The sequence below is a fragment of the Capsaspora owczarzaki genome (assembly GCF_000151315.2).
Source record: "Capsaspora owczarzaki ATCC 30864 unplaced genomic scaffold supercont2.10, whole genome shotgun sequence".
NCBI classification, from domain to species: domain Eukaryota; class Filasterea; order Ministeriida; family Capsasporidae; genus Capsaspora; species Capsaspora owczarzaki.
Window position 1 is genome coordinate 140339 of NW_011887301.1, and position 24377 is coordinate 164715.

Sequence of the window (24377 nt, forward strand, 5' to 3'; positions counted from 1 at the left end):
GAGATGCAGTGTCGTCTACGATCAATTCATAATCGAGGTGCTTCCGACCTTGTAATCTCAGCAGCCTTTTATAATATTGCTTGTTTTCATTCTCAAACAACACCCACTCCTATTTCCATTCAAATCAGCTCACTCTCTGTCTCAGTTCTATGGCGTCCGATCATCCAAGCATGTCTGAGCTCGCTCTCGGCCGCCGCGTCTTTGTCGCCGACCAGCCCAGCTCAGCCGCCGCCCAGTCCTCGGCTTCAGCACCAGCACAGGCACCAGTCCCAGTCCCGTCCATCATCTCGTCGGGCGGCGTGAGTGGCGCGCTCGGAACGGTTCGGTTTGTGGGCCTCGTGCCGCCAAGCGAAGGTGAGCCTGACTGTGCTGCTGTTGCTGCTGCTTCAGCTGAGCGGCCGTCGTCCCCTCTGCCGTGGTGATTGTGGTCATCGTGATCATGCCTGTGGTCGACGGAGAGAGGCAGCCGTCGGACAAGAGCGGCGTTGACGCTTTGTGTGTTTTGGCGGGAAAACTGAAACACATTTGGTTTGGCAGGGGAATGGTTTGGCATCGAATGGGACGACCCATCGCGAGGCAAGCACGACGGAAGCCATGGAGGACACACGTACTTTCACTGCCGGTAAGGAAAACAAAAAAATGTTAAAACGAATGGTGGCAGGAGAGAGTGCATGAATTTGTATTGCGCAGCCCTTTCAAAATCCGAATCAAATCCGAATCCGAATCCGAATCCGAATCCAAAGTCGGATTGGTCACCCTAGTCTCTGAGTGTTGCCCATTTTAAGAACTCACCTCGAGCAATGCTTGCGACAGGCATCCGATGGCGGGATCGTTCGTTCGACCGAAACGCGTCAACTTTGGTGTGCCGTTTACATCAGCTTTGCGGGAAAAGTACGCCGTGCCTGACGCAAGCGCTGCAGTTGTGTCGGATCCAACTGGGAGAGTCGTGCTATTGAAAGACGACAAGGATTCGTTGGTCAAAGTCCAATTGGTCGGTTTGGACGCGGTTGAAGCACGGCAACGGTAATCCCAAATTTGGCCCAATGAGTTATTCTATGGTGCATCCATCTCACAAGTCTCTGGCGTGTTTTTGTGTGTTTGCAGGCAGCTACATTTGTTACCACGGGCCAGTCTGCGTGACTGCTTGGTGAACGGTCAACCCGACACCGACCCAATCGACACAAAGTCACTTGGTATGAAATCCATTTGTTTTTGTCCTTGAGCTCAAAGCGTGGTCCTCCCAGCAGTTGGCACTCACGCTGTCTCAGCTCTTGAAGAATTAGACTTGTCACGCAATCTACTCTCGTCGTGGGTGTCTGCGGCTGAAGTTGCGTCGCGGCTGCCTCGGCTGACTTTTCTTGATCTGAGGTGAGTTTTTTTGGATTGTTTGGAGATTGGATTGCGACAGTTGAATCTCATTTTCACTGCTGTGCATGCGTACCTCCCAGTGATAATCTCCTTTCTTGGGACACTCTTGCAACTGTCAAGCTGCCGCTTTTGCAGTCACTATTTTTGAATAACTCTGGTCTTGCATGGGCCCATGTACGTTGCTTGTTGGTGCATCACCGTATTGCACTCCTTCTTTGCCTCGCGCTCACAAGTTCTTGGCTGCAGTTTTCCTCAGTGGGGGTTGCAGCTCCCAACCTTTTGGAACTCCACGCGCGAAGCAATCATCTTTCCAGTCCTGCCGTTTCAGAGTGCGACACTTGTGATTGTATGATCTGATGCTTCACGAGGTAAAGCGTCTCACTATCGCGCTTTGCAGAGTTCAAGATCTTGCAGTTGCATTCCCCCATCTCGAGCACCTCGACCTTGACGCGAATGAAATCTCCAGTTGGGACTCCATTCAACCTGTATTAGGCCACATTTCGTAAGTTGTCACTCGTCCAAATCGTTGTGCATTGCACCACCGTCGAAGCTGACTTCCACTCCGTTCATTCATTTTGTTTTTTCATTAGAAATCTGAAACGACTCATCCTCAGCCGCAATAAACTCGTCGACATCTCGCCGCTGCAAGACACCTCTCTGTTTCCGTCGTTGTCAGCGCTGTCTCTGTTGGGGTGTCCAATTGATAAGGTAAGCTATCAAATTACGTCGCCGATTTTTGGTGTTTCTTATGCTCATTTTCCAATCAAATCCAACATTGAACAGTGGTCCTCTGTGAATGCGCTTGGATCGTTGCAAAAACTGTCAGAATTACGATTCTCAGACGTTCCACTGGTGAAAGGTCCGTCTGCTGGCTTCAACATGTGTTTGCGTTTCGAATGTAGATTCCCTCGTTGCTGACCTCTGCTGTATCGTCGCTTGCTAGACTTTTCTGTGGTCGATGCAAGATTAATCTTGATTGCCAAGCTGCGCGGTCTCACCTTTTGCAACGGAAGCGATATCACGCCTCGGGAACGCGACGATGCGGAGCGTTTTTATCTCGCTCGCTTTGCGTCCGACTGGGTGGTAGCTGGTCGAGAACCCGGAGATGCACGAGTAGCCTTTGATCGCGAGCACCCTCGTTTTAATGCGTTGATTGCGAGTAAGTAGAGCTGCACCATGCATGTCCCTAAGTTTTGAAAACATCTCATTTCTCATTTCGATTGCAGTCCATGGTGCACCAAGCGTACCGTCCGCATCGGCAACGTCAAGCGCGCTCAAGCACACACTAATCGAGCTCAATCTAACGCACGGCAGTCGGTCACAGCTCAAAAAACTCCCGCGAAATCTCTCCATCGCAAAGCTGCGCATGATGGTCGCCAAGCTGTTTGCCATTCCGAGCTCGTCCGCTTCTGCCATTCGCATTGCGAGCGTTGACCCGACGCGTCACATCAGCATCCCGCTCGATGATGATTTCCGCGAGCTCGACTTTTATTCGCTCGAACCTGGCAGCACGTTGCTTGTGACTGTGGATTAAGAGGGAGAGGGATGGGCGAATGCTTTTCAACTCGATATTCTTTCCACTCAGGATGCTTTCAACGTAATCTACTCGTCCGTGTACTTGTACTGTATTTCGTTTCGCTGAAAAGGTATTCTGGCAAACAACTTTCTGAAACCCCTGAAACAAAAATCAATATCCGACCAGCCGGAAAATGTATCCAGTGAGATGATAGCCCTCGCGAGAGTCCAGCACAGAGCACGCAGGTTGGCTGGAATCGATAGAAGTGTCCCACTTGATCTCACACGAGGGTGGCGAGGCATCCTAACGAAAAATCAAAAAGTGAGCATAATTTCACTCGTTGGCAATATCAAATACTGCCAGAATAACAATTGCAGAGCTCGCTTACCAGAACAGCTGCAGAGTAGTACGTCGGGACAACCGTCACAATGGAGCCGGACTGGCCGCTAATGTCAAAGCGGAAACGGCCGCTGTCGCAGTCAGCGTTCTGGCCGACGCTAATCGGGTTGGCGGTCGTGACGCCGGCAGTCAGCGGCGGCGTGATGGCCGTATCGACGCACGGCTGCCAGTAGGTTTCACTGTGGTGTGGCGAATAGGGAAGTGAATCGGTGGTACCGAGTGAGATTGGATTGAAACGCAAACTCCGACAGCTCTGCCGGTTCGACCCATGCACAAACAACACTCACTTGACAGTCACGGCAAACACGAGCGTGTAGTTGCCAGCCTTAAAGTTCTCGGCCGTGGTGTAGAAACGCGCAGACGCGGGCAGAGTGCACGAGGCAAGTGCCAGAACGAACGCAGCGAACGTAATTGCCGCGGGCAAAGGGCGTGGGATCATCGTCATCAAAGATACGTTGGGAAGACTGGCCTTGAAAAGTACCATCATGGAATAAGTCACATAAGTGGAATGGAAATCAGGACCAAAGACAAAAACAGGGAGAGGGAGGGGAATAAGCGTGGAAATGATTGAAAACAAAAACACATACAGCGACAACAAAATAGCAACCAGAAAAGCAACCAACAACATCAAAAAGTCGGCATAAAAATCAAACGTGAATAACAAGGGGAACACAACTGTAGGGTGGCGGGGAAGGAGGCGGAGGGGGCGCGAGGAAACGGGCAAATCAGTATCACTGGATTGGCTGAACCCCCTCCCTTCATAGCCGCGTCGTTGGTGGTGCAAGCCGACCGCCAGAAGACGAGTAGGAACCAGCAAAGCTGGACGATGCGGGCTGGGGGTGCCGAGCGGCCGCGGCGGCCGTAACGGGTGCAGTGCTCGTGCTCGTCGTCGACACCTGAGTGATCGGCGATGCGCCAAGCGTAGCTCCGGACGAGGGCTGGCCAATGATGGACAGATTGGGCGTCGACGCAGAGTGCGCGCGACGCATGTCGGCCGGCCATTCGTAATTGGCCGTGTGCCACGGGGGATGGTTCATTGCAAGACGCAGCTCCTCCAGTTTGGCGCAAATGACACTGAACACGGGTCGATCTTTCGGTGACATGGCGCAGCAGTCGACAGCCAGCTTGAGGAAGGCAGGAGGGCATTCGCCGACCTCGGGCAGCTGGGCAAACTTGTCAATGTCCAGTCCAAACTTGGACGTGCGCGGCATGTCGTCTGGATCGGCCTTGACACGACCGATAATCTCACAGCAAACAATGCCAAACGAGAACACGTCCACCGACGCGTCGTACTCGTCGCCGCGGAGCATTTCGGGCGCCATCCAGTACGGAGAGCCGGCAACCGTCATGCGCTGCCCAGCCACGACCGAGCGAGCAAGACCAAAGTCAGCCACCACGATGGCAAAGTTCTTGCGAACGAGGCAGTTCTTGGACTTGAGATCGCGATGAATCACCTTCTTGGTGTGCATGAATGCCATGCCCAGAGCAATGTCGTGCATCACTTGAATGCGCAGCGCCCAAGGGAGCGGGAACAGACCGCGGTTTTTGATGACCTTGCGCAGATTGCCGCCTTCAATGTACTCGGTGATGAGGTGCAGCTTCTTTTCCTTGACAAAGACGCCGATAAACTCGAGAATGTTGGGGTGGTGCAGCGTCTTGAGCAGAGACACCTCCTTCAAAAAGCTCAGCTTGGCTTCCTTCTCGTAGGACTTGAGCTCCTTCATGACCATCACTGCGCCGGAATGGCGATGTCGGACCTTGTAGACCTCGCCGTAGAAGCCCTTTCCGATGAGTTCGCCCACTTCGAGATCGGCAAGGCGGAAGATGCGCGACGACAAGCGCTTTTTCAGCTTGGACGGACCGAACAGCCCGGCCCCCTTCACAACGCCTCCATCCAGTCCAATTTCCCGGACAACGCCTCCGCTCAACGAATAGCCTCGCGAGAGATTGCCTGCCTGGTATCGTCCCAAACCGGACGGCGTCCGAGGTGAGGACGTTGGATCGCTGCCAGAATGACGGCGCGGCGACATGTTGGCTAGATCGGTGATGTCGTCCTCGAGAAAGTCTGCAGCGTCCTGAGCAACACCCAGTGTGGCGGCATTCAAGCCTTGGGTGCTGAACGTAGACGACCGAGCCGCAGGCGGGTGTCCGTGGCCCTTGGCCGCGTGCGCGTCGAGACCGTGGCCCAGGGCGCTCTCGGCCACAAAGGTGTCTGCAAACACTTCTTCTGCCTCTTGCAGAAGCGTGTCTCGATCAATCTCGGGCTCCATATTCAAGCTCTCTACCATTTCACTAATTTCGGCCATGTCGGCGCTTTCCACCTCCAGACTCCACGATGTCTTTTCCTCGTCGTCAAATTCGTCTTCGGACAAGTTGGAAGTGGCTCCAGGCGATTGAGACGAGGCGCTAGGCTGCTCGGCAATGTTGGTTGTGATACCTACAACGGCAAAGTTCATAAAATAAAAAAAACAAGTCAGCTTCTTCCAAAACTCGGCAAACGGGGAAACAAACAAACGCAATGACACCAAGCCCCAAACCTTACCATAAGATGAACTAGAATTGCTCTTTCGAACAGTCACCATGACACGCTCTCCGGGCTTGTGCTGCATTGCTGTGAGAATGCTATCGACGTCTTGCAGCGTGTGACTGACCTGGCCGTTGACGGCAACAATTTCGTCGCCAACCTCAATCACGCTCGAGCGAGAGTCGTTCGAGGCGTCCGATGCACCAGACGCGCCGGGTCCGCCAAACAGCGAATGGGTGCTCGAGCCCGAGCCCGAGCTATTTGAGCTGCCTGTAAAACCGGCAACAAAGATGCCGTTGCTACCTTGCCGCAACTCGACCGCGCCAAGGGTGGAGCGCGTGCGGCCAAGCGGAATTCGGGCCATTTTCGTGGCGGGAGAGTCTGAAAAGGAGGATCGCGACACCAGCCGCGATGGCGAGGAGGCCGACGATGCTAAACTGTCCAACGCCGATGTAGCAGCATTCAGGGCGGCAGCAATAGCCGCTGTTGTTGCGGTCGTTGCTGCAGGCGAGTTGGATGGAGCGGCTGCGGGTGGGTGAGCAGAGGACGGTGTCGTTGTTGTTGTTGTCGTTGATGATGCTGCTGGCTTTGCCGACGAAGCAGCATGCGTCGTGTGAGCGGTTATCGCGGGCGCTGACGGAGATCGGTGATTAAAAGGGGGTGCTGCGGCAGCGGTGGTTGCGGGAGTGTGTGTGGTCGCAGTAGATTTGCTGGGAGCAGCAGCTGGTTGCTTCGCGCCATTTGGCGCTGCCGAGGCGGCTTTTGTGGCGGCAGCCGATTTGGGCAAAGTGGCCGGCGGCGAGGCCTCGTGAGCCGCATTGTTCGCCGTGGACGGTGGTACTGCGGTATTGGTCGATGGAAGATCGAAAGCTGTTGACGAGCTGGATGGTGATGACTTGGACGTTGGTAATAGGCCTGGAAGTTGCGGGGACAAAACGAAACAATGAGTCATCCAAAACGAAGCAAAATGTGACCAAGCGTCAAAGCCTTACCTTCTTTGGAGGAAGCACGCGATAGCGGGCGGTCGGCCCGTGCGGCTGCGCGCGCGACTGCTCGTTGGTAGCAAGCACTGCAATACAGGTCCTTGTTGGTGCTGAGGGCGAACGTTTCGCCGACGCCCAGCAGCTTGGAACACCGGAAGCACTTGAAGCACTCTGAGTGGAAGAGCGCATCGTGTGCAGCCATGATCGGACCCGTGATGAACAACGTACACGCCGTGCATTTCCGCCCAAAGCGCTCGAGGAAGTGTGTCTGGCAGTACGGCATTCCGTCTCGCTCGTAGTAAAAGTCCTGGAGCGGCGTTGAGCAATCAATGCACCTAAACAACGAGGCAAAACACAACAAAATCATTTCCAATCGAAGACAACCAAAAATCACAACAAATTCGAGATGATCAAAAATGAGAAAAAGCGAACAACAACCAAAATCGAACAAATTCTGCACCAAAATTCAATCCAATTCAATAGAATTGTAGAATTTTTGTGCTACTTTACTTGAAGCAGGCGCCGTGCCACTCCTTGTTCATGGCTTGGAGCACACGCGAGTCCTTGATGACCAGCTTGCACATGGCGCACACCGCCGAGGAGGTTGCTGCACCCAAACAGACAAAAAAAAAATCAGAATAAAATCATCAGAATTAAAAAAAAAAAAACACGAAAAATCCATAAAAGAGGGTATGGCGAAATGTTTGGCGCAAACGCAAACTTTGTCGATAGGATTGCTGAATCACTAAATGCATAGCGAAAAACGGAGGATTGCATTTTGTTCGCAATGTGTTTCATAACATTCAGTGGAGACAAGGCCGAGCCAACAAAGTCACGGACTGTCCCAAAAATGCCGAGGGCCGTGCAAGAGCATTAGCATTGACTGGAGTGCCTGACTGCCATCCGGACGGGAGCAAGAGTGAGCTCGAGACTGGGAGGGATGAAAGGTCGCCTTGGTGAAGTGAATGACGATGCGTTGCGAGTGTACTGCCGCCAGTCAGGCCGTCGCTATGGAGGAGCGACTGTGCCCGTGCTCGTGTCTGGAATACTGCAGGTTCATTGTTTGTGCGACCCGCGGCTGGCTGGCTGGGCGACCCAAAGTGCGTGCTGCTGGACAATGGCAAACCGCTGCTGCTAGATTGTCGAATGCGATGCGCATCGCGAGCTCAGAAGCAGGCGCGCTGCAAGATGGACGGAGGCATGATGAACATGTCATTGCCATGCACTGTGCAGGGATAGCCTGGGGGGGCGGGAGCGGGGTGCGCAGGGCAGGGGCGAGCAAGCTTACATGGCGAACTGGTCGAGCTGGTCGACATCCCCGCGCTCACAGACTCAGAACCAGCTCAAGGGAGGGGAGGGGAAAAGTATGGGAGTAGTAGTAAGCAAGTCAGAGGCAAAGGAGATGGGACGATGAATACAAGTGGAAGGAAAGGAAAAAACCGAAAAGTCGGGGGAAGTGAGTCAAAAACGGAAAGAGGAGTGACTTGTGCCAAGAAGTCTCAGAATGCTTGACAGGTGGAGCAATCGGCTTAGAATGCGGGTATGGGGAGTAGCTGTTTGGAGAGTTTTGACAAGAGGGGAACGGCTACAATGGAAGAGTAGCGAAAAATGTAGGATTTTCGCTCGCTTTCGTCAACGTTGTCCTGGGATTGTGGGTACATTGAGGTCCATGAACAGTTCCGTAGATGTACTACTCGCGGTGTACGTTAAAAAGCGACCGAAGGAAGCGAACACGAGCAAGGAGCTCTCAACCCCTTCAACAACAAGAATCGACCTCAGCTGTCTCGACTTTCCACTTCGGAAGACGCCCAACCCTGGAACTCAACTCCTCCAGAACACCCAGACCAGCCAGCGTTCGCAGCACGGTCGTGGAGCTTGAACAAATGAAAATGTATTGACAGCGTCAAGCGCAGTTGCAGACCACAATGCACCTCGCGAGCCCGTCTTCTGCTTCTTGATGAACGTGTATAGCAATCATAGGATCAATCCAAGTCGTCGTCGTCAAAATTGTGGCTCAAGGACACAGGAGCGGTCAGAGTTTGGTGAGTTTGAAGCCAAAGCACGACCAGGCCGCGACACTGCCGCCCGCACTCGCACTCGTATCGAATATCGCGCAGCATCGAACAAGTCATGCAACAAGTCCGAAAGCCATCCGGTGCGAGGGGCCAGGGGCGAGCTGAGCACAAACAACAACACAATGACGCGGGAACGTACGATTGAAGAAGGTCTGGTGGATGACTTCAATGTGCGCCTGTGGGCGTCCAGAGCCATCAGGCGACTGCGGGATCATGCTGTATGGGAAGTGCAGGCCGCGCGCACGGTCCATCTGCAGAGAAGCAAGAGCAGCCATGACGGGCAATGCAAAGTCAGCCACCGCGCATCGCTGTAAGGGCTCCACACGACAAGACACGATACAACATGAACATGAAACCAATGAGATAGCGGATGGCGTACAGAATCGTCAATGATCATCTCTTCGTCGGGGCTGTCGGGACGTGCACTCATAGTGAAGAATGACTGGTCTGGTCCTTTGAGACTGAGAATCAGCCTCAAACACTCATCCATTGCACAATTTGCAAAGTGCTGTTGATCATCATACAAGTATTGCCACTCTTTGTTTTTTTTTTTTTTTTTTTTTTTTTTTTTTTTTTTTTTTCTATGCAGTGTGTTGTTCCCTCTCGATCGCTCAAAGGTGAGGTTGTCTTCCGTCGCTCGCCTCTCTCCTCTCGCCGTCTCATCCTACCATTGCACTCCTGATGACACGAGTCAGAGCCATGCGCGGACACTGGAAGCGCGGGGCGGGACTGCGCGCTTCACTTTGACGACCTGCTACTTGTCTCACTTGCATTGCTTGCCTCGTCTCTTGCTTGCCAGCGTTCGGTCGCGCGGTGCACTGCTGTGCCAAGATCGGCGAGGAGATCTACCTCGAAGCACAAGCCAACCAGGTGAGCTTCTCCCCGCGTTTTGCCCTGTCTTCATTGCACAGACGACAGTTTGCAGCGTTTTGCAACGACCTTCAAAAAAAAAAAAATGGCGGGAAACTTGAAACATTGTGTTTCAGAACTGTTTTTTGGGGGTTTGCAAGCAATTTTGATAGATGTCTGTGTTCTTCTGCTCACCGACCGACCATTGCGTTGTTTTCACTCGTTGGTTAGTTGCTGGTGCGCACTGTGAGCCTGTCCCGCGCAGCGTTCGCCTGCTTTTCCTTTGCGCCGCAGTTTTTCGACAAGTACCGCACAATGCCCATCGCGGGCCTCGCAGTCAACGAGCAGAGCCTCCTGAAGTGCAAAGTGCTCGCAAAGGTAGCCATAGGTCGGCTGGTCGTGTGTCGCAAAGAACTTGCACTGAACTTTTTTTGTTCGCTCTTGCCCGCCTTCAACCCTCAACCTCACAGTCATGCCAGCACATCTTCCGATCGCTCACCAACATTGAAAAGACGGTCGACCACTGCGACATCTCGTTGGACCTGGACGAGTCCAGGCTCGTCTTCCGGTTGTTCTGCAAGCACGGCATCACAAAGACACACTACTTGCGCTTTTCCGAGTGCGACACGCTTCAAGCCATCTACGGCACCGAGCACTGTGTCAACCAGATTGCATGTCCGGGTGCTGTGCTGAATGACAGCGTGGTTCTCTTTCCAGTCAACTTGGAGGAGATGACCATCAGCGTCACCGACACGGAGCTTCGCCTCGCTTCGTACACGGAAGATCTTGGTAAGTGTTGATCAATGTGGAGTTGTTGCTGCTGCGACAGGGCAAGCGCAGGCATGCTGGAAACTGACGTTTGATCATTCACAACGGCAGTCGACCCAAAGAAAGTCTTGCACACTGAAATGGTCATCCAGAAAGACGAGTTTGAGCTGTTTGCTATCGGCCTGCCTGCAGATATCACATTCTGCCTGAAAGAATTCAAGGTGTGTAGAGAGCCTTTGCGTGCCTGATGATGTTTGATATCTGCTGCTTACTTATTGTGCTCCGCATGCCAGGCAATCCTAACGTTCTGTGACACGCTGAATGAAGCCATGCAAATCCACTTTGACAATGCGGGAAAGTAAGTTCAACGTGGGGCTCTCTGAAAATGGCGAAAAGTTTGTTTTTGCTCATTTTTTTTTGTTCTTGTTGCTGTTTTGCTCAGACCCATCATCCTCTCCGTCGCAACCGACATGTTCAAGGCTGAGCTTGTCTTGGCCACGCTGCTCGACCCCATGAACTCGAGCACAACCAGCTCGCAGCAAGTTCCGTCGTCGGCATCACAACAACAGCACTTCCATCCTCAGAGTACGCCGCAGCACCAGTCGACTCCGACCATCAAATCATCGCCAAAGCACGAATACTCGAGTCAGCAATCGGCGTCCTCGCACGGACCCACTTCCACAGGACAACTGTTTGGCAGCGGGAGGTCGAACGATTCGCAGCGTCCGTCTCACCACACCTCCAGCCACATGCAAGTGGATCATGCAACGACCTGGGTTGCACCGCAACCCACGCCACAGCAATCGCCGCAGCGCAACCACGTTGCTGCATCCGGCCTGCTCTCCTCCGCATTCGGAAGCCACCACGGCGCAGACCGGATGAGTCCAAACATCATGCCCACGCTGGGCAGCTCGATTCCACCTCCAGCCACATCCAGCTCTCTTCCACGCATCGGCATGCAACCAGTGGCCGTCGGAGGTGGCGGCGGTGCAGACCTTGCAGGCGAGGCGCGTGCTGCTGCTGCTGCTGGCGTTCTGCCGCTCCCATGGACTACGATCGTGCGCATGACGTCGATGATGATGATGACGAGTATATTGATGCTGCTACGCCACCTCGAGAGGTAATTTCGGGATGGTTGTTGGATGCGTTGCATTGTTGTTTGATGCTGAATTCGCTCACTCGCTCCGTCTCCTTTTGTTCTCTGGGCTTGTGATCCTGTGCCTTCGATTGCGGCCTTCGATCCTCGCCAGCTCTCTGACGATGAGGGCCAATAGTTGCCGTGTTGATCGCCTTCAGTTTGTCCGAACTTGTAATTTCTATTGTAATTTTTATTTGTAATTTTATTTGAACTTGCACGCCGTGCATCCCTCGCCTTCATCCCCCTTGTTCGAGCATTTACAAAGGTAACAGAGGCTTGCTGCAAATGCGACCACCGACAACGCTACAGCGAGGCGGCCGGCAACTTGGCATTGGCGCGATCGGCAAACTTGACCTCGTCAACAATAAACCGGTGGTGCTCGCCGGATCCGACGACCTCCTTCTCGTCGCGTGCTTCGACTGTAAACTCGAGCTTCTTGCCGCTCACTTGCTTGAGTGTCGCGGTGGCAGTCACGGTCATGCCCACCGGCGTCGCTGCGACATGCGAGACGTTCACCAAAGTGCCAACCGACGTGCACTTGTCCGGCAGCACGCCAGCAACGGCGTTCACGGCTGCAGCTTCCATCAACGCGACCAGCTGCGGAGTGGCGAACACGTTGACGCTTCCTGGCAGTGGGAGATCAGATCAGGCAGAGTGGGCAATGATGGTTGGTACAATCAGAAGTCGTACACAACACGCAACCCCAGCAAATCGGTGTCAACACGAATCGCTACCACTAAACCGGCCATACCGGATCCCATGGCCTGCGCAGTGTGGGTGGCGGTAACGGTGACTGTGGCGGTGCCAGTGCGCCCTGCTTCCAATCCCGACATTGTGTCAAACAAACAAAGATGGAATGACAGGTTTCTTGTTTTGGACAATGTCTGAGCAGCCGGTCTTCAAAGTTTTAACACAAAATAACACTGTTGGAACAAGATGACCTTCTCGCGATGCAATGCAACCAACCACCTTGTTGGAATTTGTCAACGACTATCACAAGCGAAATGAAATGTACTGTAACAATGAGGGGCGGGGTGTGTGGAGACAGAATCTGTGCAGCTTGTTCATTCACTGTGAAAACATCCGCGAGCTTCCAAGTTCAAGCTCTTGCTGCAGCGAGAACAAGTCCAACGAAGGATCGTTCAGAATAGAGTGAAAGTCAGCCGAGGACATGATGGCACTGTCCATTTTCAGTTCTTGGGCTCTATGTAGAACAAGGGTAAAAGTGAAACAAGCCAACCATCAATGGTGTGAGTGAATCAAAGTCAAGGGAAACCGCCCCGGAAGTCAAACCACAGCAACAAGCATTTCACGTACAGCGATCCAATCAATTCTGCACTCGGAAGCGGGGCATTCTGTGCTCCATAATCGTTCGTAGCAACCAAGAGTCTCGGACGATGCGATGTCAAAGAGTGCTGAGAATCAGCCGGCTGAACGGGCGGGTTGGCAGGCGGCTGGAATTGAAACCCACTGCTCGACTGCCTGCGTTGTTCCGATTGCTCCTGCTGTTGCTGTTGCTGCTGGCGAGCAAGATTTTGGAAAAAGTTGGTGCCATTCGAAAGGTTGGCTGATGGGGACGACTGCGAGTACACCGGCTCGTGAACGGACGTCATGACGGAGGCTGGTGAAGCTGACGAGACGACCATGGGCACGGATTCTGTAGCAGCCGCTGTGGTAACAGCAGCAGCAGCAGCAGCAGCAGCAGCAGCAGCAGTGGCGGCGGCAGCAGCGTGGGCGGCCACGGCAGCAGCAATCGCAGCCTTCTTTGATTCTTTCTTGTTGGCTTTCGGAGCCGGAGCTTCGGCAACTTTGACACGTTTTTGAGCCGGCACATACTGCTCAAAGTCGTGCACGCCAGCTGGGGGCGCATGACTACCGCCAGTAGTGCTTGCCCCGTACTTTTTGCGAAGTGCTTCATTCGTGTACGAGGTTTCGCCAAGCGCCTCTGCAGCGAGTCGGGACGCGGCTGCCGTCGCTGCTTGCACGAATGCTTGCGGACTGTTGTTCGACGAAAGGTTGCTGGAGGCCATGGCCAAGTTGACGGCGGCGCGCGCAGCGGCAGAGTCCCCTGTCGCTTTGAGAGCCGCAGCCTTGGCAGCCGCTTTCAGCGCAATGGCGCGATGAATCAGCTGCTTCGAGTTGAGGGGTGCATTAGAGTCGTGAGGGGCGCCTCCCTCGTCGCTTGCTGGTTGGGCACCAGGCGGAGCAGGGATGGTTGCGGTACGTGTGTTTGCTGCTGCCTTTGCAGGCATGCTCGGTGCGGTGGACGAATAGTGGAAGGTAGCGGTAGTGGTGGATTGAGGGATGAACGGCGGTGCGCCCGGATATGGCTGGGTGGGCATGCTGGTGGTGATTGTCGGCGCAAACATCATCCGTTGCGGAATCGCCCCGTGTTCGTTCATGGCTTGCTCCAGCTGTTGCTGATGGGATAGAGCCTCGCGTGCAGCCTTCTTTGCAGCGCCCAGTGGAGAGAGCGCTGGTCCAGCAGAGACTGCGGGCTGAGACAACGTCGAGGCAGCCTTGTGAGCTCCGGTCGCGTTGGATATTGCTGCGGAGGCTGTGATTGCGGCAGCTCGTTTGGAAACGCGTGCTGGTGCAGCAAACACTCGGTCCGGCTCACTGGCTTTGGCTGCGGGAGCTTCAGCAGTAATAGTAGTCATGGGTTCTGACGCGACAGACACGACAATCTTTGGCACGTCTGGCGGTGCGACGACGATGCCCGTATCGTCTGATTGCATCGGCCCAGAGGCAGGATGGCCAGCGCCGACTGCCGGTGTCGCTTGAAGCAAACCTGACGACGGCAAGGCCGAGTCCAGGCTGCTGCTCATGGCGGCGGGCGACGCCGGAAGGCCGAGACGCTCCACGCCAGACTCTGGGTGATAGTGCTTAATCTCTGCTAAAACCATGCGCTTCAAATCCTGCACGGTCAGCTCTAGTCGTTCGAAATCAAAGTTAAACGGTGCGCACTCTGGCTCATCAATCTCCGAGTGGTACATGGCGAGGTAGGGATGAGCCAGTGCAGCCTCCACTGAAATGCGCTTTTCCGGGTCAAACTGCAGCATCCGGTCGAGGAGATCGAGGGCTTGCGGGTTGGCCTGGGGATACAGACGCTGGAGCGGGACACGCTCGCGCGCTGGGAAGCTGAGCATGTACCGCTTCACCTTTTCGCTGCCAATGCTGGACTCGATAAACTTGCGATCTGGCGTGCCAACGAGCCCGATGATCAGGTTGAGTTGATGGACGTAGTCCTTGCCGGGGAAGAGCGTGTGGCGGCCGAGCATTTCGGCGAAAATGCAGCCGGCCGACCAGACGTCGATTGCCTTGGTGTAGTGAGCAAAGGACAGCATGATTTCGGGAGCGCGGTACCACCTCGTGGCCACGTAGCTCGTCATGAACATGGAGTGCTCCTCCGGCGTGGCCGAGACGCCTCTTGCCATGCCAAAGTCGCAAATTTTGATGTCGCACTCGGCATTGACGAGCAAATTGGACGGCTTGAGATCGCGATGGAGCACCCCGGCCGAGTGAATGTACTTTAACCCGCGCAGGAGCTGGTACATAAAGTAGCGCACGTGGTCGTCGCTCAACGGCTGCGACGATCGAATAATGTTGTGCAGGTCCGTGTCCATAAACTCGAGCACCATGTAGACGTCCTGCAATTTGCTCGATACGTGCGGATCGCTCGGCGTGGGCGTCCCCAGCAGCGACCCACTCACCGGCGTGCCAGCTGGCGGACCTGGCAGATTGTTTGATGGGTTTGAGCTCGCATTGGACGACGACGCTGGGCCTTCGGGTTGTGCTGCTGTTGACAACGAAAGTGCTGGTGCAGCCGAAGTACTGGTGGTGGAGGTGGATGCGATGGCTGCCGCGTCGAAATCGAGCAGCTCGCGCAGCTTGACAATGTTGTCGTGATCTCGAAAGTGCCTCAGCAAGCGGACCTCCCGCAGCACGCGCCTCGCTTGGGTTGCGTTGTCGAACGCGCGCGAAATCTTCTTGATGGCGACCTTCTCGTTCGTGTCGCGGTTGTAGCCCCAGCAGACCACGCCGTACGACCCTGCGCCCAGATCCTTCTGCAGCATGTACTTGTCCGACACCACAAAGTCCGTATTGCGGAAGGTGTATGTGTGCGTCTTGGCCAGCGACGATGCAGCAGCAGCAGTAGAAGAGGAACTTGTCGCTGCCGTCAGTCCAGCTCCAGCTGCTCCAGTCTCTGTTGCAGCACCAGTCTCGGTTCCTGCTCCAGTTCCAGCTCCAGTCATCGTGCGTGCTGGTATCGCAGTCGATGTGGCTCCGTTCGTGCCAGGGTGCTCGGGTGACGGTGCTAATGCTCCGTCAGTGACTCTGCTCGCTTCCATTGAGCTTTCCACTCAATCTCGCTCTCTCACTCGCTACTTTTGATTTTGGACCAGTCCTTCCTTCCTGTTGCTCAGCAGAGTTGCGTAGTTTGTGATTGATGAATCGATGTTTGTTTTAAATTTCAGAGAGGGACTGAGCAATTGTCAGCTTCCAAATACGGCGAATGGGGCTTCAGTTCTGAATTTTCAACTCAGAGTTTCTGCTTCTGTTTGCTGTTGCTTGCTTCTGTTGCTTGCTTCTATTCCATAGCATGGCATCGCTGCATCCAAACAGCGTGCTGCTGCACAAGTACAGCGAAATCCCGCCGTTCTTGCAGGGCAATCCGCACATCAAGGACGGCTACCGGGTCTTCCTCTCGTACCCAATGTGCCTGCGCAGGTAACTCCCCCTCCCCCCAATGTCAATTCGCCCCCATTTCACGATGATTGTCACTGACCCTGCTGTGACTGTTTGGATCAGCCTGTGCGTCCTGTCGAACGAGTTTGTCAACGTGTGGTCGCACCTTGTCGGGTTCCTGCTGTTTGTCGGCCTCTTCCTGCAAGACCAGGCGTCCGTCATTGAGACCAGCGGTGGCGATGCGACGGATCGCATGGTCATCTCAACGGGGCTCGCTTGCTTCCAGGTCAGTGAGAAGAAGATCAGTCAATCCCAATGGCAATCGTACTGGCGCTGGAATATCAACTCAGATTGCATCCACCCGCATTGACTTGACACTCTGGTTGAAAACAAACACACAACACTTCAGATCTGTATGATATTCTCGGCGTCGTTCCATCTGTTTCACTGCCACTCTGAAGACGCGTGTCGGCGATGGCTTCGATTGGACTTGCTCGGGATTTCGGTCGCCGTGTGCGGGTGCTACTTTACTGGAATTTACTATGGATTCTACTGCCTTGATGTATGAAAAGTTTGACATTGAGGGGATGTGGTTGGTTGACTGGGAGAATGGATTGGACGCGGCGCAAGTGGAATCTGACTTTGTGCAATTGCATGCTTGCTTTTCCTTGCTCGTTCCCGCGGTCTTTCAATCTGCACGCGCAGTACTTTCGAAACATGTACTTTGCACTGTGCTCAGTCCTCACCCTGGCAACCGTGTCGTTCCAGCTGCATCCGAATTTCGACACGCCTCACTGGTTTGAGCGTCGCCTGGCTCTGTACGCAGCAATAGTCATGTTTGGCATTGTGCCGACCATGCACTGGGCCATCATCTATGGCGGGGAGGCTGGAGAAGTGCAGCTCTTCCTTCCCAAGGTGGTCATCATGTACCTGCTCTTCCTGATTGGCGTTATTTTCTACATAACTCGATTCCCCGAGCGCTCCTTCCCCGGTATGTCATGCGCCCCTTGTGTAATCGAGATTGTTGACGTTGATGCTTCAGAAGATGCAGCAAAGCCACGCACTGACTCTTTGTTTGGGGGGGGTGTTCGTTTCTTTTTGTTGTACGTGGACAGGCATGGTTGATATCTTTGGGTCGAGTCACCAATGGTGGCACGTGTTTGTGCTGGCTGCCTTGCTCTACTGGCACAATGCTGGACTGGAGGTGTTTGCGTACCGGAAAACGATGCCGTGCGTCCAACCTGGTGGCTGAAACATTCTGCGGGCTCTTCCGCGCTTTTTCCGGTCTGTTAGTAGTTGTGCATTGTTCTTCTGTGGTATTGTGTCTCTTGGTGTCTCTTGTACTTGTGCGTTAATACAGCTCAACAATGAACAATGGGTTTTTCCCTTTCCAGCCACTCTGCTTCTCTTCCATCCCTTTTTGGTTCTTTCAGGTCTTGTGGATCATTCTTCATTCTTCATTTTTTTTTTGTCATTGTACTCATTATTAGCATCAGCCACCTTAACCTTCTCCTATTTTAGTGTATGTTCCAGGTGGCTGCTTCGCCCATTGCAACTTTTTGGCTTTTGCATTGGTTGGCCCTCCCAATCACCCCATCCATTCGCCCGCATCTCTTCAGCTTCCTGTTTGTGCCCTCCCCACCCCCTTGTTATCTACCCACACACTTTTGCACATGGATGGGTGGCATTCGATAGCAGCGCCGGCTATTTTGCACGGCATGCGTTGGTGACGAAAGCGCCGGATCCTCCTCCTCCGACACACACAAATCGAAAACTGCCTCATCGTCGCTGCATTGCTCCTCATCTCCGTCATCGTCGCGCTCGCTTCCTCTCTCGCACCACATCACGCGGACCTCTTCTTCTTCTTCATTCGTCACTTGCGTTGCGACACAAAACCCAGTTCTCTCTTCTCATTGCCTTCTCATTGCCTTCTCATTGCTTTGCTTTTTTTTTTTTTTTTTTTTTTTTCGCATTCTCATTCGATTTTCATTCTCCTTTATTGATTTTTGTTCCCTGCTTCCCCGCTTTTTCGTCTCTTCTTCACTCTTCTTTGACTTGTCACTGTTTTTTTTTTTTTTTTGTTTTGATTTTGCTTCCCCCTTTAATGCGCTAAACACTTGAACAGTCCTCCACGTTTTTCAACAGTGAGTTGCCAGTGCGCCGCTTTTCTTTTTTGTTGTTTTTTCCCCTCTCTTTCGGCCGACAATCTTGCTTCCCAGTTTTGTTGTGATTTTTGGTTTCTTCCCCCACACACATTTTCCCGCCTCCTCCCTCAACCTTGACTCTCACTCTCTGCGCACTCGCTGCCACTCTCGGTCACTCGGTCACTTTGCAGCACTCTGACGATGGCTGCTTGTTGGGTTTTTGTTGGTGAGACGGGGGAGCTGAGGGCCTCGTTTTTGCAGTGAAGTGGGGTGATGCTCCATGGAAGCCGTTTTCCGTCCACTCCCACCTCCTCTCATATCGCAATCAACACCCCACCAAACCCCAACACCCTCCCTCAGTGGCCTTCTCTCTTGATCTTTGTCTCTCTTTGTCTCTCTTTGTCTCTCTTTTGTCTTTTTGTGAAGCTCACATTTTTCGTCTCATGATTTTTTTTTTTTCTCATTCTTGTTGATTGTGTTTTTCGGCACCTTTTTTTTTTTTTTTTTTTTTTTTTTCATTGCATTGCATTTCATTTCGTTTTGGTTTTGTGTTGTTCCATCTCTTTTGTTTCGATTTTCTTGTTTCATTGCATCCTTCTTCTTCTTCTTCTTCTTTGTCTTGATGTCTCTCTCTCTCCTCGCTTCTCTTCTCTTCTCGTCGTGGATCGGCTGAGCGGCGGGTCTTTTCGTCGGCTCGCGCGGGGATGCTATTTCGGCTCGGCTGTTTGTTCACACCCCGCAACCCGCACTCATCTCACGCTTCCATTTTCGCAAAGTCACGCTTTTCACACTCACCAACAACCACAAAGCCAAGGTTGCGGGAGGAGAAGGAAAGAGATGGCAGAAAACCGGATTGTTTTGAAAGACGAAGAAGACTCAGATTCCAAGCGCTTGCATACTCACCGCGTCTTCTTGTCATCTGGTTTGTTGCAATCACAGGACCTGCACACTCTGAGAACGAAGGGAAAACTCAAAAGCCAAAACAAACGTGATCAACGCTTTTCAAGTCTAGCACCCTCCCGGTCTCCGTCCGTCTCTCTCGCCCAGGATTGAATCCTGAATGTCTCGTTGCATGGCAAACGCGGCCGCATTCTGGGTGCCTGATGCACAATGGTGGGCCAAGGCTATTGCTGCTGGCGTGGACACGAGCCACAATCCTCATCAGCCGACATTGCTCACGGCAGCCACGACCGTGCCCAGCCAACCAGACAGCCACAGCTTGTTTGCAGACGTCGTCGACTTGATGATGGGACGGATTACTGCAGCCCCACCTCAATCGGACGGCCACCCTTTCATCTGGCAGCTCATCTGGTCGGTGTTTGTGGTTGCCTACCCAATTTTAGTCATTGTCACTTCGGCAATCATTGTCGCAGTCCTCGTCTTGAGTTGGCGAAGATTCCAGCAAGAGCGGCTATTGCAGCAGCTCGCGCAAATATCCTTGCCACGTTACGATCACATTTTAACGCCCGCATCTCCAACAACAGCAGCAACGGCAGCAGCAGCAGGAACGACAAAATCCTCGACTACTGGGCCAGTGTCGTCTGCGTCTCTGGCACCGTCACGACCAATCGAGGGTTCTCGTCGCGTGTCCTTTGAGACCGACCGGGACGGGCGCGCTGCTTCCCAGGGCAATCCGAGCACGCGGTCGTCTCAGCTCACTCGAAACAGCTCTGCTCGATTCGGCTCGTCGGCGACCAATGCCTCGTCTTCGCCCTTGGCAGCCTTTGCTGGCTTGTTTCCGTCCTCCAAGTCGAAATCAGCGCTGCCTGCTTCGGCCGAGATGCTGGCATCGACCATGCCTTCCCCTCCGCCTTCCGCTACCTTGCCCCCATCATCCAGCAGCGCGTCTGCTTCTAACTCCACGGCAAGCAGCTCACAAGCAGCTGGCGAAGCAATTTCCTTGAGTGCGCATTCCAGTGGCGCCAGTAGTGCACCATTACCAGCGTCAGCGGCTGCGCTCACCCAAAATTCTCGAAAAATCTCTCTCATATCGGAGGCAACGACAGCTGCCAGCGCGCCGTTTGTGTTTCTTCAGCAACAGATTCATCACATTCGCAAGTCGACTGGCCGTCGGCTATCTGGCATGTCCAAAACGCGTAAACGCGCCGCGTCAGATGTTGGCGAGCTGCTGGGCGCTGGCCGGTCGGCGAGCTTGCCCGTTTCTCGCAACGGCCAACCGGATGGCAGCTTCGACTTGCCGCGGTCGTCCTCGCACGATCTGCTGTCCGACTCGGGCACTCAGGCCACAACCACCTCAAGTGGTGCTGCTTCCGAGGACGATAATCTGCTCAGCAGCAGCGATGCACTGGGTGAAGACGACGAGGCTGGTGGCGAGTCGGCATTCTCGCCTGCGCAAGTTCCACGCAACGGCAGCGCCGATTGGGTTGTTCTCGATGAACAGTCGCGCACTATTCCATCGCCAACAGCGCAGGAAACTGGCAACCCCAACCCCGCTCTCCGCAAGAAAAAGTCGGTGAAACGCAAAATCAGCAAGCTCAGCAGCAAACTGACCCAATCGGTTCTTCACCCTTTCCGTCCTAAAGGCCATAGTTCCTTCAGCAGCTCGGCATCGGCCTCCCAAATCCATGCCTCGTCGTCCACGTCCACCTTCGAGACTACCCGTGCTTAATGGACTGTTTGGGAGCCAAGTTTTAACTGTTGTTTTTCAAGTAGTTTCGCTTTTTCGTTGTTGTTGTTGTTGTTGTTGTTGTTGTTGTTGTTGTTGTTGCTGTTGTTGTTTTCGTTTGGCTATTTAAGAAATTACATTATTTATTGATTTTTCTTTTCTGCTCTCAGCCAAGTAGCGTGCCAAGTAGCACCAACACACCCGGCCAGTGTGTGTGTTGTGCTGATTTATTTTTATTTTTTGTAATTTGAAAGAATAATTTTTGAAAACCGGGTGCGTTGGAAACTCGATATATCGATGCCTCCGTACTTTCCAGCCCTGTACTCTGCATTTATGACATCCATTAAGATTGCACTTGAGCAGTCAAGATGGCTCGCCCTCTCCAAAGTCGAAATGGACTAGAAATAAAATGCAGCCAAAGAAAATTGTCGGTTTTATGATACAGACGAAAACGGACAACACACAGTTCGATTAGCCCTTAAGAGACGAGCGGCCAGCACGCAGGATCTCGTCGACAAGCACAAGGTTGCCAGCAATGACCGAGCTGTAAGGAAACAAAATCAAAAAAAGACCAAAGTAAGCCATCAGTTTTTGTTGTTTTTTTCAGCAACCGAACGCTCGCAAAACATCAATGATAACCTACCACGAGTGAATGAGTTGACGCTTGACGCGGTAGTTGTCCCAGATACCCTCGTCGGCGGGGTTGAGGGCAAGACCTGTTGCGAGATCAACGCCAGAGATGTGACCAGCTTGATGCTCCTCCTGAAGTGTGACCATCGTGTCCTGGGGATCAAAGCCAGCGTTCTGGGCAAGAACCTTGGGGATGATGAGGAAGGCGTCGGCAAATGCCTGGACACCAAGACGTGCGCGGCCCTTGATGGTCAGGGCAAAGCGTTGGAGCTCGCTCGAGAGGGCGACTTCGAACGCGCCAGCGCCAGGGATGACGGCCTTATCCTCGATGGCGTTCTTGACAGCACGGAGACCGTCGCGAACAGCGTCCTTCAGCTGGGTGATGCTGTACGCGGCAGGGCCTTGCAAAAGCAGAGTGACGGACAGCGGGCTCTTGCAGTTCTCGACAAAGGTGAACTTTTCCTCGCCGATCGACTGCTCGTAGACGACGCCAGCCCAGCCGAGCACTTCGGGGGTGAGCTCATCCACCGTGTTCATGGCGCTGCCACCGCACGCGAGACCGAGACTGTGCGAGCAAGTCGAAAAAATTAACAAAACAGAAGGCAGAAACAATGATGAGATGGAAGGTCTAAGCCAGCACGCCCTTGCAATCTCCACGCCCGTGCCCCCACATTCCAAGGAATCAAAGAACAGTCAAAGGTGGGTGTGGCTGTCTTACCGCTCCATGTTTCGTCGCTTGGCGCGGCGAAGAGCGAGAATGTTGGCCTTTGCGAGCATGTCCAACGACAGAGGGTCAATACCCTTCTGGTTGATAATGACAAAGCCCTTGTTCGACGACCCGACAACAGAGTTCTTGAACTCGATCAGCTTGCGAACCTTGTCGTCGACAAACTTGCGCTCGGCAGCGACCATCTTGTCGCGCTCGGCAGCAGAGCTGTAGAAGAAGCCCGAGTTGATCTCGCTGTGTTTAAGTAGTAGTCGTAGTAAAAGTATGTGTGAGAGAGGGGATGATGGTGTTTGTGAGTATATGCTAGCGATTCAAAGACCAAACGACAGAAAAAATGCAATGGCAAGCCCACTCGTTCCCTTGTTGCACCAAAACAAGCAAAAAAACACCATACCTCTTTTCATATTCGAGAGACACGTTGAGTGTAAGAATGTAAGCATCCTCAACACGCTTGGGCATGTCGGGGTGACGACCGCCGTGATCCAGCACCAAGCCCTTGACAAGAGTCGCGTCAACGTCTGCCTTCTGCTTCATCTCCATGATCTGGATGATGGCGATAAGACGAGAGTCAGTCAAGCATTCACAAAATGGCGTTGCAAAGAGAGGTCAAAAATGAATCCTTCAAAAACACAAAGTAAAATCCTGACCTCAACCATGAACAGGTCCAGTGGTCGCTCTGGGCGCTGAATCGTCAGCAACGAGTCGACAATGACCTCTGTCAGACGGTCGGCAAGATCCAGCGGAACCTTTGTGCGGAGGGAGGTGCGGGCGACCTGGACAAGCGTGTCGCGATCCATGTCCTTGCTGACCTTCAGGTCCTCGAGGACCTGGAGGGCCTTCTTCTTGGCAATCTCAAAGCCCTCGTTGATGATGCGGGCGTGCAGGCCCTCGGACATGTAACGGTTGGCCTGCTTGAGCAGCTCGCCAATGAGCAGCACCGTCGAGGTCGTGCCGTCGCCAGTCACGTCGTCCTGGGCGGTCGATGCGCGGGCAATGAGCGAGGCCGTCGGGTGTTGGATTTGCTGTGCGAGTAGCATGAGGGTGCAGATGTGGATGAGTGCCAGTCCAAGAAGGAAAAGAAAAAACCAATGCAAAAAACAGGACTCGCATTGCTACGTCAGTTTCAGCGAAAGAAAAAAAAAAAAAAAAAAAACTCAAGCACATGGCAATGAAACTCAATCAAAAGCCAATGCAAAAAAAATAATAAAATAATAATACAAATAAAATATAAAATAAAATAAAATAGTTGGGCTTCTATGAAACACAAAAGTCCCAAAAACGATGCAGCACTGCATCACATTCGAGGGCTGGCCTCAGCGGGTCGGCCACAGCGGATGTGCATCCATGAGATCAACCATCCTTCCATGTCACCGCATACCCCCTCCCTCCGCTGCCTTGGCTCTTTCCATACAGTTGTCGCCGCCAAAAGAAAAAAAAAAATATTGGTTTTTTACCATTTCGTGGAGAAGAACGTTGCCGTCCTTGGTGATCTTGATGTCGCCAGAGCCAGAGACGAGCCTGCAGAGTGCGCACGTCGTTGTTTGATGTCGCAGAAAGAGAGAGAGAGAGACGAAGGAGACGAGGTGGGAGAAGCCAGACACAAGAAACAGAATCCAAAGCAAACAGTCAGTCAAACAAATAAAATAAAATAGAATAAATCGAGATCGCGGCTTCCAAGCATCGCTGCACTCACATCTTCATGGTGCCCTTGGGACCGAGGTTGCTCTTGAGGACCTCCTGGAGACCTTGGGCAGCCGTGATGTTGACCAGCAGCGCCTGGGACGCGCGCGCCACCTCGGCCTTCGGGTTGAGGGTCTTGATCGACGACATTGTGGTGCAAGACGAATGGGGGAGTGAGCTTCTCCCGTCCAAAGTGTGTGTGAGATCAAACAAAGCAAACAGGATTGAAAAAGACGATGATGATGATTGGGAGGTGTTGTT

At 53.3% G+C, this 24377-nt stretch overlaps 8 protein-coding genes and 1 pseudogene across 9 annotated transcripts; 4 read left to right on the plus strand and 5 right to left on the minus strand.

Annotated features, from left to right (window-relative positions):
- The first annotated feature begins 119 nt into the window (after positions 1–119).
- Positions 120–3069, plus strand: CAOG_05845 (hypothetical protein). Its single transcript, XM_004345385.2, has 12 exons — positions 120–354; positions 538–622; positions 814–1023; positions 1105–1193; positions 1269–1368; positions 1449–1542; positions 1615–1697; positions 1766–1870; positions 1959–2076; positions 2152–2227; positions 2312–2527; positions 2595–3069. Exons 1-12 carry the CDS (start codon positions 150–152, stop codon positions 2900–2902), a joined length of 1689 nt encoding a protein of 562 aa, XP_004345435.2. The 5' UTR covers positions 120–149; the 3' UTR covers positions 2903–3069.
- CAOG_05846 (hypothetical protein) lies at positions 2925–3780 on the minus strand. Its single transcript, XM_004345386.2, has 3 exons — positions 3571–3780; positions 3273–3462; positions 2925–3187 (listed from the first exon to the last, which is right to left on the minus strand). The coding sequence occupies exons 1-3, from the start codon at positions 3768–3770 to the stop codon at positions 3056–3058; spliced, it is 522 nt and encodes a 173-aa protein (XP_004345436.2). The 5' UTR covers positions 3771–3780; the 3' UTR covers positions 2925–3055.
- A 21-nt stretch (positions 3781–3801) lies between these two features.
- Positions 3802–8259, minus strand: CAOG_05847 (testis-specific protein kinase 1). The gene is made up of 5 exons (XM_004345387.2): positions 8079–8259; positions 7301–7397; positions 6800–7125; positions 5826–6722; positions 3802–5720 (listed from the first exon to the last, which is right to left on the minus strand). The coding sequence occupies exons 1-5, from the start codon at positions 8104–8106 to the stop codon at positions 4042–4044; spliced, it is 3027 nt and encodes a 1008-aa protein (XP_004345437.2). The 5' UTR covers positions 8107–8259; the 3' UTR covers positions 3802–4041.
- Positions 8260–9449: 1190 nt separating this feature from the next.
- CAOG_05848 (cell cycle checkpoint control protein) lies at positions 9450–11848 on the plus strand (annotated as a pseudogene). Its single transcript has 8 exons — positions 9450–9482; positions 9665–9735; positions 9946–10092; positions 10185–10503; positions 10594–10703; positions 10776–10840; positions 10925–11602; positions 11733–11848.
- On the minus strand, positions 11796–12482 carry CAOG_05849 (thioesterase superfamily protein). The gene is made up of 2 exons (XM_004345389.2): positions 12372–12482; positions 11796–12246 (listed from the first exon to the last, which is right to left on the minus strand). The coding sequence occupies exons 1-2, from the start codon at positions 12451–12453 to the stop codon at positions 11924–11926; spliced, it is 405 nt and encodes a 134-aa protein (XP_004345439.1). The 5' UTR covers positions 12454–12482; the 3' UTR covers positions 11796–11923.
- A 403-nt stretch (positions 12483–12885) lies between these two features.
- CAOG_05850 (mitogen-activated kinase 7) lies at positions 12886–15876 on the minus strand (the record flags this gene model as incomplete). Its single annotated transcript, XM_004345390.2, has 2 exons — positions 12886–15270; positions 15334–15876. The coding sequence occupies 2 exons, from the start codon at positions 15874–15876 to the stop codon at positions 12886–12888; spliced, it is 2928 nt and encodes a 975-aa protein (XP_004345440.1).
- A 280-nt stretch (positions 15877–16156) lies between these two features.
- On the plus strand, positions 16157–17654 carry CAOG_05851 (progestin and adipoQ receptor family member IIIa). Its single transcript, XM_004345391.2, has 5 exons — positions 16157–16351; positions 16433–16595; positions 16719–16871; positions 17015–17300; positions 17425–17654. Exons 1-5 carry the CDS (start codon positions 16224–16226, stop codon positions 17559–17561), a joined length of 867 nt encoding a protein of 288 aa, XP_004345441.1. The 5' UTR covers positions 16157–16223; the 3' UTR covers positions 17562–17654.
- Positions 17655–19513: 1859 nt separating this feature from the next.
- On the plus strand, positions 19514–21082 carry CAOG_05852 (hypothetical protein; the record flags this gene model as incomplete). Its single annotated transcript, XM_004345392.2, has 1 exon — positions 19514–21082. One exon carries the CDS (start codon positions 19514–19516, stop codon positions 21080–21082), a length of 1569 nt encoding a protein of 522 aa, XP_004345442.2.
- A 407-nt stretch (positions 21083–21489) lies between these two features.
- On the minus strand, positions 21490–24305 carry CAOG_05853 (chaperonin containing TCP1). Its single transcript, XM_004345393.2, has 7 exons — positions 24130–24305; positions 23891–23954; positions 23084–23458; positions 22831–22979; positions 22428–22670; positions 21723–22274; positions 21490–21623 (listed from the first exon to the last, which is right to left on the minus strand). Exons 1-7 carry the CDS (start codon positions 24264–24266, stop codon positions 21551–21553), a joined length of 1593 nt encoding a protein of 530 aa, XP_004345443.1. The 5' UTR covers positions 24267–24305; the 3' UTR covers positions 21490–21550.
- Positions 24306–24377: the final 72 nt, after the last annotated feature.